Raw genomic sequence first — 15,043 nt, 5'->3', positions numbered from 1 at the left:
AATTTCTGCTGCCTCTTATCACTCACACTCTGACATCATAGGATATCACTTTTCACTTTCTTTCTCTAACTACTCGCTAAGGCATGTAAACATGCCTTGCATTCAGCTTATTGGTTTAGCTCATATTCTGTGTGTAGCATAGCGCTTGAAAATAACTGAGACATGAATTTCATTTAGAAATAAAATTTGCACAGACAAACTTTTCATAAGCTATGCCTACACATCATTCAAACAAGGGCAATGCACTTAGCACTCAAAAATAAATGATACTGCAAAGGATTGTGGCATGCAATGAGAGTTATTCAGTGGCAAGCACAGACATTACGGAGGCTGTCTGTTGGGATTGGCTACGATTTGTAGCAGTGTAAGCTTACCATAGTTGGGCTTGGTCAAATTCCTTTAAGTCCTCCACTTCCAATGTTTCATAGAGACCTACAGATAATACAACAAACAAAAACATTCCCTGAATATGTTATATAAACATTTCAATACATACACCTGGTATGGTATCACTAACAGCATACCGATATATCAGGAAATAAATTGAAGACCTCAACAGACAGTCAAATATTATGTATTTCACATAATCCTGAAGAAGAGTCTATAAGGCAAGGAAGGTTAACCCTTTTCCTGTCAAGTTCATATTCACCATCAGGTCAAGTTGGTTAAAACTAGTAAAGCAAAACATGTCCCATATGGTGCATTTTAACAAAGACTTGAAGATTTGAAGGTCCCTCAATACAGAGATACTGTAAACATGATTTTTACAGACTAAAGCTGCTATAACATACCAATCCAAGTGGGCGAAAATACACATGGTTTTGGCTCAATACCGCTTTTTACTGACTTGGCAGATGGGGAAGTGATACTGTTTGGCAGGTAAAAGGTTAAAGAAATCTAAGAAACAACTTTTGCCAATTTTGTAAATTTCCTTTTTTCCCAAAATTGCTGAAAATATTTTTCCATTGCAAATTTTCTGAGGGCCTACACAAGTGAACAAGTTCATATCTCTTTATTTCTCAGTGTGCACATTTCTATCTTATACATATACATGTATATTTGCTAACAGCATATTTAACCCCTCTCCAGCAAAGTTCATAGGCAAATCAGGTCAGAGGGTCAAAAACAATGAGGCATTACATGTCATATGTGCTGCATTTGAACAAAGATTTGAATGTTTAAAGGCCTCCAACAACATATCCACTGTAAACATAATTTCATTGAGTTAGCTTGCTATGATGTACATGCTCAGTACGTGAAGACACATGTAGGTTTTGGTTCACAACTGATTTTTAATGACTTTGGGGGTGGGTGGTGGGTGGTGGTGTTTTGTTGCAGGCCTGGCAGGAAAATGTTTAATATCGTAAAAAATATGAGGGAAAAATACCGTTCGTGCTGAAAATAGCATAATTCTTGTCATACTAGGAATATACAAAGTTAGTAATTTTTTTGCTTTCTGGCCACATCTTACTGAAACGAAAACGGAAAGTTAATTTACCTGTTTTCAAGTTCCAAGTAAATTTGAAACCAGTCTGAAAGAGCCTTGGAGTCTCACTGTGAAAAGAAAATTACAAGTTACAACAAACAAGAGTTAATTTACTGAAAAATATGTCTGATTGATATGACACTGAAAGATTTGGAAAGACATCAATGATTGCAGCTACAGTTAGTTCTGCAGGCACAAAACTTAGTTGGAGAAAATTGATGATAGTTTATCTGAATTTCAAATCCATTCCATATAAATGGTTTCAGCCGCACAGAAATTACAGCTAGATCTGTATAATAACAACAGTAAAGGCCGTATCTATTTACATGGCAATAATAGTTTCCATTTTTCGTCCTTGAAGCAAAAATCGATGGCAATTTTCTGCAAATGTCAAATTCATTTTCTTGACAAGCGAGAAGTTCATATGTTTGTGTGTGCATATTGCACTCTGTATTTTTCACATTAATGGCGTCTCTTCACAGAGTACATCAATGACGTATGCGTTGCATACAATAACTTATTCAGAATCGTGTTTCGGGTTGACCGCAAATTAAGGTAGCTATATACCTTTTAGACACTTACAGATTTTTATTTTTTTCTCAATTGAACACGTCCAAAACCCCAATAAAGTATACATTTTCTGAAAGCCCTTATATAGAGCTATCCGACCAAGCACAGTACACGGTCATTATTTGCATAAGAGTCACGTGACAAGCGTTTTGCTGAACCTTCCAAAAACCGGTTTTTCCCGCCTTATGCGAACACGCTGCAAGATTTCCGGTTGGAATTTCTTCATTGACAAGCCTTGACAATATCCTTCAAAATTGTGTCTGCGATTTTTTCCCGGAGGCTCCATTCAAATTACATGGCCCGATAATTAAAATTCCTTGAAAAGCACCTTCATCTAACACCTTTAAGAGCGCATTAAAAGAAAACAAAGGCATATAAAGAAAATCCCAGACACGGTTTTGAAGGATATTGTCAAGGCTTGTCAATGAAGAAATTCCAACCGGAAATCTTGCAGCATGTTCGCATAAGGCGGGAAAAACCGCTTTTTGGAAGGTTCAGCAAAACGCTTGTCACATGACTCTTATGCAAATAATGACCGTGTACTGTGCTTGGTCGGATAGCTCTATATCAGGGCTTTCAGAAAATGTATACTTTATTGGAGTTTGGGACGTGTTCAATTGAGAAAAAAATAAAAATCTGAAAGTGTCTAAGAGGTATATAGCTACCTTAAGTACTACAAGAACTTTTGTAAATACTAATATGACTTTTGAAAGCAAGCAAGGCACTTTGTGATCCAGGTTTTATCTAAGATTGGAAAAAAGTAAAAATTCTTTAATTGGTGCTGCATTTTCTATGTATATGCGTCTTAATAGTGCTTTTTGGAAAAAACTGTACAGAGATTGCTTTTAAGTCTTCGCTCTGGTAGTTTTTTTATTAGTCTTTTTTAACATTTTAGTGTGTCATATAAGCTGGTTCTCGAAATAAAGTGTTATTATTAAAGAAGGGAAATTCAAAAGAATCTCTTCTATGCTTTGACTTACTCTTCACATTCAAAGTCCAAACTCCATGGATCATACTCCGGTTTGGCTCTGACAAGTGTGAGTATCATGACCAACACATGACACGAATCAGGACACACCTGAAAACAACAACATTTACGTGCATTGAAAACTGTAAACACAGATTTATTAAAGTAAAGAACTCAGGCATAGCATATCACTCACACTTTCATTGGCTACACTTTAATTTCTGCAATTTTCACATCAATGGTTATTGCTTACCATATATCTCCTATTATACTTAAATATCTCCATGTATCAGTGATTTCATGTCCTGTACTAGATTTGAATGATATCTCTACCGTTTGCGACTGACTATGGCCTGAGTAAAGTGTAAGTGAACCCAACCATTAGCAATAAGAAGTGATTTGTAATAATGTCACTATGAGATTCACATAGCCATACTATAAATGCCTATTCTGTAATTTGGTTTCACTTACATTGAAAGCTAATATTTGCATATTGTAGTAAGTAACATCAAAATAGCTGTCCTGCCATTCTGCATTATTTCTTATCTGTATTAAATTTGCAACAAAGTCGGTAGCTCTAGACATGTTTCCGCAATTTAGTATCAGGTTAGGTTAGATCAGACATTTGAATGTCATGGTCAATACATGTATAAGCTATATGTACATGTACATTTATCATATACCCATGCCCATATTGCTACATCCTAGTGACTTTCACCGTAAAATATCAGCCGTGATATTTCACGGTAAACGTCGAGATATGCACGATGAACGTCATCAGTTTTAGAGTTTTCCCGAACTACATTAGCAGTTTGTTGGTAAACAACGTAAACAACAAAATGGCTGCCGCTCCCCACCTGCAAAGCGATGTCGCCGACGTAAAAACTTGAAGGGCTTCGATGAACACGGGTATTTCTGGTTGCAAAATACGGAAATATCACGTTGAGTCTTGAAATTTTTTCCCATGGTATTTTTTTTGGTCAAGTTCTAGCAAACATTCTGCCGTTCGCACGGCGCCGGCACTGTGCACGGTCTCCATCGAACAGGTAGTGAGCCCGTGACGTGACAGCAATGTCGCACGCGCGTGACAACTGTTGACATGGCAACTCTAAGGGTAAACTAACAAAATGGCATCCTCTCCGCGCGAGCTCCGTACCGTACGACGATCGAAATCAGGATAGATTTAAAGCTGAGCAGTTTTTGATCGGTTACAGTTGTAATAGCATATTGCACCTTAAAATGTTCCTTCTGTATGACGATTTTTGTATCCCGGTGTCTTTCTTCTTGGGTTTCATGGAGATATGGAAGACTTGCAGCGATGTTGCGCGTGATGTTGACATCTTTGTCGTATACTTTATGAATGAACCTGTTCACATAAACATTCTGATCAGTCCGGGTCAGCTCCAAAATTGGAGACTCATTATGATAATGTATTCCGGCATTCAGCCAATCATCGACCAGATTACATCATTAATAAAGTACGGGTCACGCTTTGTCACAAATTACCCACCAAGTGTGATCGGCAGTTTTGGGCCGCTTATTAAGCCCCTGTCTTGTGAATTTCGACGAATTTCGACAGTCAACATAATCCACGTGTTCTGCAGAAGGTCATGTCCAACAAGGAGTCCGATTAGTGAACAAATATTCGAAATATTGACGATTCATTTCTACCCCAAGTTTATCGATTTTGCTCAAGTACCGAGAATCATTTTGTGGATGTTCGTCATCTCTATTAGAAATACTGTTATAAAGGTTATTTGTGTAGGTACGCGTATAACATTTTGCAAGAAAGAAGAGCAATGTCAGAGCTTTAGAACGATACCTGTTTTGTAGTTGTCAAATGCAGACTAAAAATGGTACGCGATTTTGAAAATGTGTTGACAGAGTGGCCACACAACTGTTCCCCATACGGTAGAATTTGTATCGCTGCCATCTCCGACACAAATGGGGTATTCTGAACGATCTGTGTAGGTACACGATTTATATTTCGCAGGACTTCAACCAGAGTCTAGGAATCACAGCGATATATGGGGTTTGTTGTCTTAGCCAGAATAAAACTGGTACGCGATTTTGAAATTGTGTTTAGACAGAGTGGCCACACAACTGTTCGACATTATGACAGAAGACGGCGCGGGAGTTCGACACAGTATGGCGTACGTAACGAAGGACGCATGTGGAGGTTGCCAGGAAATACAATTTTTACTGATGGCGCGCTGGCCGCTGATTGGCTAATGAAGGGGGAACATATTATGGTATAGCGCTCCAATTTTGGAGCTGACCCGGACTGCTGATATTTATGCGCAAGGCGTAATAAAGTGAAGCCTCAAAATTTAAGGTTTTTGGTTCTGTTAGTAAAATTCCCTAAAATTATGGGCATGGGTATATGATAAATCGGTTATTACCCAATATCGCCTGTTCCTTGTGTCGTATCAGCATTCGTGTCATTTGTGCTGCGTCAGACACTGGACTTCGTCTCGTGTTTGACACACCACAAATGACACTCATGCTGATACGACACAGGAACAGGCGATATTGGGTAATAACCTCTAAGTACATGCTGCCTGCCATGACCTTGGCACAGGGTTTGAATCTGACTTACATCTAATATTTGCATATCACAGTAAGAAAGTCTAGATATCTGTCCTGCATTTGGCATCATGCTTGATTCGTCCTTAAATCTGATATTTTTGTATATAGGAGACAGGAAAGTCTAGATAATTGTCTTACCATTGACATAGGGTTTGAATTGTACTCACGTCTAATATTTGCATATCGTAGTCAGTAAAGTCTAGGTATCTGTCCTGCCATTTGGCATGATACTTGACAGCTTCACTGATATACTGCTCTGCATCCATGGTGAGCTGCTTCACCTCGACATAAGTTCCCTGTCAGAAAGATGAGAAATAAGAAATGAAAACATGAGTTGGAGAACAAATACACTCAACTGAATTACCATAGTAAATGACAAAGATGGGAAAATGATAGTTTAACAGATTTAGTTTACACTGAGATAGTAATCAGCCAGTTGTTTGGAGATCATTTTACATAATCTGCATGGGTGGGCAAGCCAACAGTCTGGGGTCTAGGACAACTTATTTTTTGTCATTCATTCTTCAAATACAAGTGTATAGCAATGGCACTACAATATATCATTTTGTACAGGACAGGCAAGCTAGCCAGCAAGGCCACTACACTGATACTGTATTGGTCCAAGCACCACAGTACATGTATATTGGAATTGCCAACACCTGATTCTGAATCTGTAACACAAGGGTCAATACACTCAAACTCATTTAAAATTCAAGGACTGTTTAAAGAAGAAATAATACTAGAAAATCACATTTTTGATCTCAAAAGGTCCTTGAAAATTACAACTGATAATTACCCAGGTTTTGAAAATTGTGGATGGCTTATCAATTTCCCAGCATTTGTTTTCATTTTCGAGGACTTTCAAGGGTGCTTCAAAATTTAAGGACTTTTATGGAGCATTTACATGTAGACCCTGTACATCAATTTGGAGTTTTCCTCCCTGCCTAATCTGTGAATGAAATATCTGTCCTTGGCTGATCACTGCAAGGGTTTAAACCCCTGTGCGGACTTAATCCAAAAATCTAGCAACATATTTATATAATGATTGCAATTTCAAAAGAAGACAAAGGACAGAAGCGCCTCATAATCTTCTTAACAACTCAGTTAATCCCGATCCCCGGCTCAAGAGCCAGGGTTTAATGAATATTATGTGAATGCAAGTATAGTTTATACAGGAACACAACCTGTGTTTCAGGGCTTCTTCTAGTCCTTGTTAGCAGAGAATAGCCAGCACCATGGACTTCTAGTGGTAACATACTGTGAAACTCATCTGTGGTAAAAGAAGGGAGAGAAAAAGTGAGAATCTATCATGGAAATTTGTTATCCATTGAAATAGAAGTAACGTAAAGATACAAACAAATCAGTGGGAAAAGAAAACATCAGCTGTTCACTTTTCTGTATAAATATATTCATTAGTGTAAATTATATGAATGAGCATTGTTGGAGTATGCAAATCAATTATAATGCATCATTATCCATGAAGTAAGCTCAATGGCCTAAATCACACTCTATCTCAATGAAAATGATACATTTCCATGTATAGTATAGCATACACCAGGCTTCGTCAGGCCTGTCCAACAAAAAAACAGTCAAAAATCACAGCACATTGATTAGGTGAATCTTGCAACAAAATTGTTGAAAAATGAAATCTAGACAATGAGAAGTGCAAAAGCTCTAATCAGCGTAACACAGGGACACTTAGCATGAAATGCAAATAAAAGCAATGTCAGATCCAAACATTTGATTCTTTGATTCCTCATTTACATGTACTGAGTAAAAATCCATTCTACTGGATATAATGACAGGCAGGACAAAAAGTGTGACGGAAATATGTCTTGGATGAAAAGTTGCCAACATTTATCATATAGTATGATTAAATATATTACGGAAGTGATTTTAACCAACATTGTCGGCATCTATCATGATCCTGTACATTTTGCAATGAATTACTGGTATCAAAACGATGGCTTTTATATTCAAGCAATAAAGCACACCCAGAGACGGTATACCACGAGATTTTGACCAGTTCATTACATATATGCATGAGCGATAGCGAGTTTATATATGAAGTGAACTGGTCAAAATCGAGTGGTATACATCGCTGGGTGTGATTTATTGCTATTATATCATAACAGTATATTGAAATTCTGGCGTGGAACGTCAAAAACGGATTTTTGCTCAAGCTGAAAGTTCGCGCATATGCCTGCCGTGGTACATGTATATCGCCAATATACCACGGTCAGATCAGATCAGATCGCTGTATTTGCGCCATCAATATACTGGTATGATATTATTGGAATTAGTCTAGCAAGCAGAGCAATATAGGTACACATACAAATGTAATGAATTGGCTGATATGATTACTGTATTTGATTACTCTACTGTTAATTTCACAAGGCTCTTCAAACCTTGTTTGCTTCATTTTTTTAAAAAGTAAATTCATTGAAATGTCTAGCTTTAGTGACACCATACATTCAGTAAAATACCAATGTCAATGCATGCCACTGATACATGGATAGCAGGTGTATATATCCACAACACGTCAAAAAAACCCAACCAAACTGTCCACATGAAAATAAAAAGATTGCTGCACCTTCAATGTCCAGAGGAGAATCTGAGTCCGGTGGTCTTTCAATGTATCTCCTAACAGAATAGTTAAAGCCTCGTTGCTGACAATTACACTTGTCAAGATCCATAGCAGTGTTGATACTCCAGGATAAGTTTATAGTGCTAGCACCATGGATGGGACAACTCTGATCTATATCACAACCAATGTTATCACTGTCTTCACACAATGATCCATATTGTGGCCCAAAGCAGCCACTCTGTGAGTCCGTCTTTGTGGGGTTTCCATACATTTTGTTACTTTGTAAATATCTGTCATGGCACAAGGGTAAGTCTCTTGATGGCTGTGCGGGCTGATTGTAGGAGGACTGTATTGGATCAGTGCACACAGTGATACCGCCAGAACTACAAGCACCAGCTCCACAACTTTTCAGAGAAGTCTTCCTGTTGCTTTGCCAGCTGTTGCCAGCATCACATGCACTTCTTGATTCGTTTTCACTAAAAGTGTCTGCATCTTTGGAGTCAACAGACTGATTGCCTGGCGACAGAACACCTTCTTCATCATTGCTGCCCTGCGAGATATCAGTGACATCGCTGTCTGTTGACCCTGACTCATCGTCATCATCAGTATCACAAGAATCCTGCTGTGTTTTCATGGAGTATTTGAATTCTGGCAATAAGCTGGAAAAGATTTGGTCATTGTCCCCTGAGTTTTGATTCCCTGTGAGACCCGAAGACAAGGACTCGCTCTGTATATTGACAACCTGTCTTCTGCTGTTTGAAGTTACTCTACAAGTCATCTCACTGACTGTACAAGTTTTGTCGTCATCTTTGGTACGGTGCAGATCATATCCGCACTCATTATTTGCACTCTGAGAAATATCACAACCTGCCATCGGTAAGTTTTGGCTGTCCGCACTGTAATGCGATTCCTGAGAAAACATCAATGGAAGACTGTCCTCCTGTTGCCCAGCAACCAACTTTTGGCCACCACTCTTCACAGATGTGACTTGCATAGATGGGGGTGGGGTTTCATAATGTCTCGCTGCTTGTTCTCCCATATGTAAGCCAGTCTCTCCTCCTGGGGGGCTTTGCACATCACAGAATGTCTGGGTGGTAGCTCTTTCACCTTGGTGTGGGTTGGAGGCAGTGTACAAGCTGTTCTGTGTGCAAGGCATACTGTTTATGGTAGAGTAAAGGCTACTCTGTGAAGATGGCTCGGCAGTTGAATTGACCTTGACACCAAGAGCTATGAGTGAGTACCCAGTATTTATCACAGCGAGGCCGTCCCTCTTCAGACTAAACTTTGGAGCAAAGAGTGGGAAAGGCGGTGACAACTCGTACTTGGTATGAACGACCAAGCCGTGCTTGAGACACCTTGGCGGAGGAGGTGGTTGTGTTGCATCGGTGTCAGACAGCTCTTCAGGAAAGTTCCATACTGAATTTTCTTCTGCAAAGAGTGAAAGCACAGAGTAAGAATCTGACTCAACAACCTGTACAATACTACACACTGTGTAGAAATTTGTACACATTTAACTTATGCTCGGCAAATTTTAGATTGTTAGAATAATGAACAACAATGTCTCAGCACTCACATAGAACCAGTACATGTAAATTTATTGACCCTTTTCCTGCCAAGTCCATATTTCACCACCAGGTCAAGATGGTTAAAATTAATGAAACACAACATATTCCATATGATGGATCATGTATTTTAACATAATACTGTACATTTGAAAGCTGTTGAAAACATAAATACTGTAAACTTGATTTTTTTGGACTAAAGATGCTATAACAGACCAAGCCAAGTGGGTGAAAATATGTCATGTTTTGGCTCAATACCGCTTTTTACTGACTTGGCTGAAGGGGAAGTGATACTGTCTGGCAGGAAAAGGGTTAAAAGTAAAATATCAAGAATAACGGAGGCATAAACCAGTTGTATGTTTCCTTTTTTATCCTAGCTCTTCTACAAAATGACAAAGCGAAGCAGTGTTTTTATTTTGGGGGATCCTTTGATGTTTCAATGTAGGGGCAATTCTGATAACAAACTATTCAGTGCTTACATGTGATCCTACAGATGATAATAAGACATTTTATGCCATGCACAGTGCACTGTCATCATTATATGCAGGGCTCGAAATACTTTTTTTCAACCACCTGTCCACTGGACAAGTCAAAATAAAAAGTACCTGTCCCAGTGAGAAAAGTACCTGTCCAAAATGGCATAATTTATTCTAAGAAACTATACTAGTTTCAATTCAATTCAACAAACTCATGCCTGTATCATATGCAAACTGGCGTAACAGCGGTGTCAAGATAGCTCTGAGAATCTCCCAATCTAAGAGATTTGAGACATGACCTTAGATAAATCAATATGGCTGCCTCCTGTAAACAGTGATTAGATATTATCGAATTTTCTTTTACTTTTTTCTGACAGGTAAATATCCAAATAATGATTTTCAAAATTGTAAAAGGTATATACTGTAACAGCGTTTCCGTTAACGCAAAATCCTGCGTATTTTACGCAAAATAGTCTGAAATACGCAAAAAAAATCATGACTGCGTAAACTAATTAATATGCCTTGAGAAATGCCGCCCCATGACACGGACGTACTTGGCTCACACTACATTGCCTCAACGTGGTTCAATGCAGGACAAAAATAGAACATATGCACCTGCTTGCAAGTGACATTTATCATGATATTGCAACATTTTAGACTTTTTAGCGGACGGCAACTCTTTATGAAACCTTGTATTTCATCATCACAAAGCATCATGTCAATCAGTTCTGTATAGACAATGACACTACAGATGCAAAAAATTCGAGAATCCATCGAGTCTACGTTGTTGGTAACACAATACAGTTAATCATGGTCATTAGGTCGCATGTTATTTGTAAAGTGTTTACGGGTGACGATTTACACTCTGTAGGGTTGCATCTTGAGAGGTCCCGCTGGACTTTGATCAGTATCTGCTTTTTGTTGGCGCTCTGAAAACACTAATTTCATTTTCAGAAAGTATTTTCTTTGAAACTTTGAACATGAAGTCATTAGGCTGCTCAACGATCATATACGAAACATGCATCACGGCATTGCAAGCGTTCAGCTACTATACCTTGAAGCCCCCCACGTTATTGTTTTTTGTTAATATAGCATGCGCATTAAAGGAAACCCCTAAGTTCGACAGAAAAGACTGCCCAACTCACTTCAGATACCGATTCCCACCGACACCGTATGAGTTGTTGATACATTTTACGCAAATAAGAACCAAGTTGCATAAAATCGTACGCAAATTTTGAAATTGTAACGGAAACGCTGTTATATAAATTTAGACTTATGAATATTTGCTGTAGTCAATAGGTTGAAATACTGGTTGCAGGCTGAAAAAACCTACCTGTCCACTTGGACAAGTACTTTTCAAAACTACTTGTCCTGGGCCAAATTTCACTTGTCCGGGACAGGCAGACAGGTAATATTTCGAGCCCTGATATGTTCAATATTTTGGAGGTGAATAAGAACAAATATGCTCGAACAGCTAGTCTAGGGGAAGAGCGACAAATGAGAAATCTCCAGGTCTCTCTCAAAATGGGGAATGTTGCCCCTTGCTTTCTTGAAAATTTAGGGGGGTTTGGTTCTGATTGCGGGGGACTGTAATAAATTATGCAAATTTAACTTACAAAACTTAAGATTTTCAAAGTATAACTAATTAAGTTTAAAGTATTGATAAAATATCAATAAAAGACAATCCTGTTCCTTATTTCCTTCCAGTAAGTGTTCAATAAATTAGTAGCCTGCATAAATCATCCACACTTCATTTCAGTTCAAACACAATTTTGTAATCTGGAGGCAGTCTTAATAATCTTTCAGCTGTATCACATCCTCCTACAGACAGGAAGCTTGTATCACTTTTCTGTGGCTACAGATAATAGATTAGATCAACTGTGATGTTACATCATAGACAGTAACCATGTTGTTGATTACATCAACTGTGTGATGTTACATCATAGACAGTAACCATGAAGTGGATTAGATCAACTGTATGATGTTACATCATACACAGTAACCATGAAGTGGATTAGATCAACTGTGTGATGTTACATCATAGACTGTAACCATGAAGTTGATTACATCAACTGTGTGATGTTACATCATAGACAGTAACCATGAAGTGGATTAGATCAACTGTGTGATGTTACATCATACACAGTAACCATGAAGTGGATTAGATCAACTGTGTGATGTTACATCATAGACAGTAACCATGAAGTGGATTAGATCAACTGTATGATGTTACATCATAGACAGTAACCATGAAGTGGATTACATCAACTGTGTGATGTTACATCATAGACTGTAACCATGAAGTTGATTACATCAACTGTGTGATGTTACATCATAGACAGTAACCATGAAGTGGATTACATCAACTGTATGATGTTACATCATAGACAGTAACCATGAAGTGGATTAGATCAACTGTGTGATGTTACATCATAGACTGTAACCATGAAGTTGATTACATCAACTGTGTGATGTTACATCATAGACAGTAACCATGAAGTGGATTAGATCAACTGTGTGATGTTACATCATAGACAGTAACCATGAAGTGGATTAGATCAACTGTGTGATGTTACATCATACACAGTAACCATGAAGTGGATTAGATCAACTGTATGATGTTACATCATAGACAGTAATGTCTATTATAAATCCTCTGTGTAAATCATAATCTCAAACCTCATTTGTAGAGTGGCAACATGACATGCCGCCATTTGTGATTATTTAAGGGGGATTTTGATTAGATAGGGGTGATTGGCACAATCGCGCTTCCTGGAGAAAACACTGAATTGAAAATGTGTTGCAACCTTTTCCTTTCGTTTTGGTCTGAGTCTTGGTAAACATCAGACACTCTTTCAGTGAAGAAGTCTAAAAACCCATTAATGATTGACTGATGTCATCTCAAGCCATTCACTAATAATGTCAAATGGTCATTCATTACTGATATTACTTTGTCATTATTATTCTGCAATTTAATTTTAAAACAAAGACTCCAGGGCCAGCAATGGAAATAACCCATGATTCATTAGGATTTGTATCCCAGAATATTCATCAGTGAAGTGTTGCACATCTCATGCAGTATGTGAAGACAAACCTATGGAAAGGTTTTACAGATTCTGAAAACCTACTATTAATTACGCATACCATTATTCTCAATTCCCATTTTACATGTAAATGATTTTACAAATTTGATTAAAAAATTTGTTTGATTGAGAGAGGAGAGAAATGTAGCATTTTTGTAAAATTTTCCGCCCACTACATGTAAGTCATCAGCCTTACAGAAGTGTAACGGAATGTAGGGAGACACAGACTAGTTGTACCTGTTTTATGAAACAAAAGTATCTTGATTTTTTCCAATGGAGACAACAAAGGAAATTTCCAAGATTATTTTTCTCAGAGAATGATCCCTTCAGTTTGTCGTAACTTGCTGCCCAAAAGTACAGCATTTTCAAAGCCTACAGACTGTAGTTTTTACAGTTATCAAACAGTAATTACTAACAAATTATTCAGATGCCTCATGCAACTGCTCATGCTGTATGTAGAGCAGAAAAAATAGCGAGAAAAGTGACTTTATTGGTGAAATTCAAACAGAATTGTTGGTAAAACATTATACTCTGCAAAGCTTACCATCTTGGAAGTAGTTATTGTTGTTACGATTCTTCATGGATTTATACAACTCAGCACACTCTTTACATGGTGAGATTGGGGGAACAGCTGTGATTGTGATGTAACACTGTCTTTTCTCATCACTACTTCCTCCATTTGGACAACTGTAAAACAAAATAAAATATAGTATCAGTGTTTCCCCTGGGTTCCAAAATCTTGTAGCAAATTTGGCTAGAAGCCCTACAAAATTATTCGCCAAACCAGATATTCAATTAGCCAAGCCGATACCACTGATCACAAATGACGTCATTTCTTTCTCATTAATATGCAAAAATAAATATTTGTCTGCTTTTTCCGTAAGAATGACGGAAATAAACCCTGTTAGTTGTGGAGGGACCGTGGTGCTACTATGGATACTATAAGTAACACCAATTTATGGTTCAGATTACAAGGTGCCAACATCAGCCACGCATACAACAAAATTTGTCCGAATTTCAAGCGACACTTGTCCAAAGTTAGGCGACTAACAAACCTGAAATCGCTATCGTGCGATACTGTACTTTATATCGCTACAGACAACGGCACGAAACCTGGTTCAGCATACCAGTTTTTTCAAACGAATCAGATATCCATTCTCGTAGCAGTTCGAAAGTAAAATACTCTCAGACTTGAGAAATATGTGCATTTTTTTAGACTTCCAATACATTTGCTGTACGCTTGAAGTTTAGCAAGCGAAGCTCGGACAGGGCGCACAGCGTATCAATGGCGCTTGTGTCAGGGGTCATCATCGAAGACGTTAGTGTGTATTCACAGCAAGCTTGCCATGGATCGCGGAACTCACGGATCATAAATCCAAATGTTCACGTCTATTATGCAAACAGAACCGTAAAATATCAAATATATACCCTTTTGATATGGAGAAACATCTTTTTGTTTCACTGACGATCAAGTTAAATGCTCAAATATCGCGACAAGACTTTGCGTATTTATTTGCACGATGTGAGTGCGGAACTAGGCCTGGACTCGGCGGATTAGCTAGCGCCTTCTCTGAAAGTCTGTATACGATGTCACGTCACAATACACCACGGTTCGTGATACTCTGAAAATTGTCGCGAATTTAAATTTAGGGAAGCCAATTCACACAAGTTTCTAACGCCAGTAAAGGTATTTTCTTGTTGGCAGCAATACACCACGAACATT

General features: G+C 38.2%; 1 protein-coding gene across 1 annotated transcript in view; it reads right to left on the bottom strand.

The window, feature by feature from the left end:
• The window catches only part of LOC139138243 (DDB1- and CUL4-associated factor 15-like), a 29,076-nt gene that overhangs the window by 4,955 nt on the left and 9,078 nt on the right, over window positions 1–15,043 (bottom strand). Inside the window, exons 5-11 of the mRNA XM_070706549.1 lie at window positions 13,865–14,007; window positions 8,206–9,627; window positions 6,797–6,882; window positions 5,780–5,908; window positions 3,037–3,134; window positions 1,499–1,554; window positions 375–432 (exon numbers count right to left, since the gene is read on the bottom strand). Of these exons, the coding sequence (XP_070562650.1) occupies window positions 375–432; window positions 1,499–1,554; window positions 3,037–3,134; window positions 5,780–5,908; window positions 6,797–6,882; window positions 8,206–9,627; window positions 13,865–14,007 (1,992 nt within the window). The remainder of the gene's footprint in view (window positions 1–374; window positions 433–1,498; window positions 1,555–3,036; window positions 3,135–5,779; window positions 5,909–6,796; window positions 6,883–8,205; window positions 9,628–13,864; window positions 14,008–15,043) is intronic.

This window comes from Ptychodera flava, chromosome 8, assembly GCF_041260155.1.
Source record: "Ptychodera flava strain L36383 chromosome 8, AS_Pfla_20210202, whole genome shotgun sequence".
In the NCBI taxonomy this organism is placed as follows: domain Eukaryota; kingdom Metazoa; phylum Hemichordata; class Enteropneusta; family Ptychoderidae; genus Ptychodera; species Ptychodera flava.
This window is presented reverse-complemented; position numbering and strand designations above follow the sequence as displayed.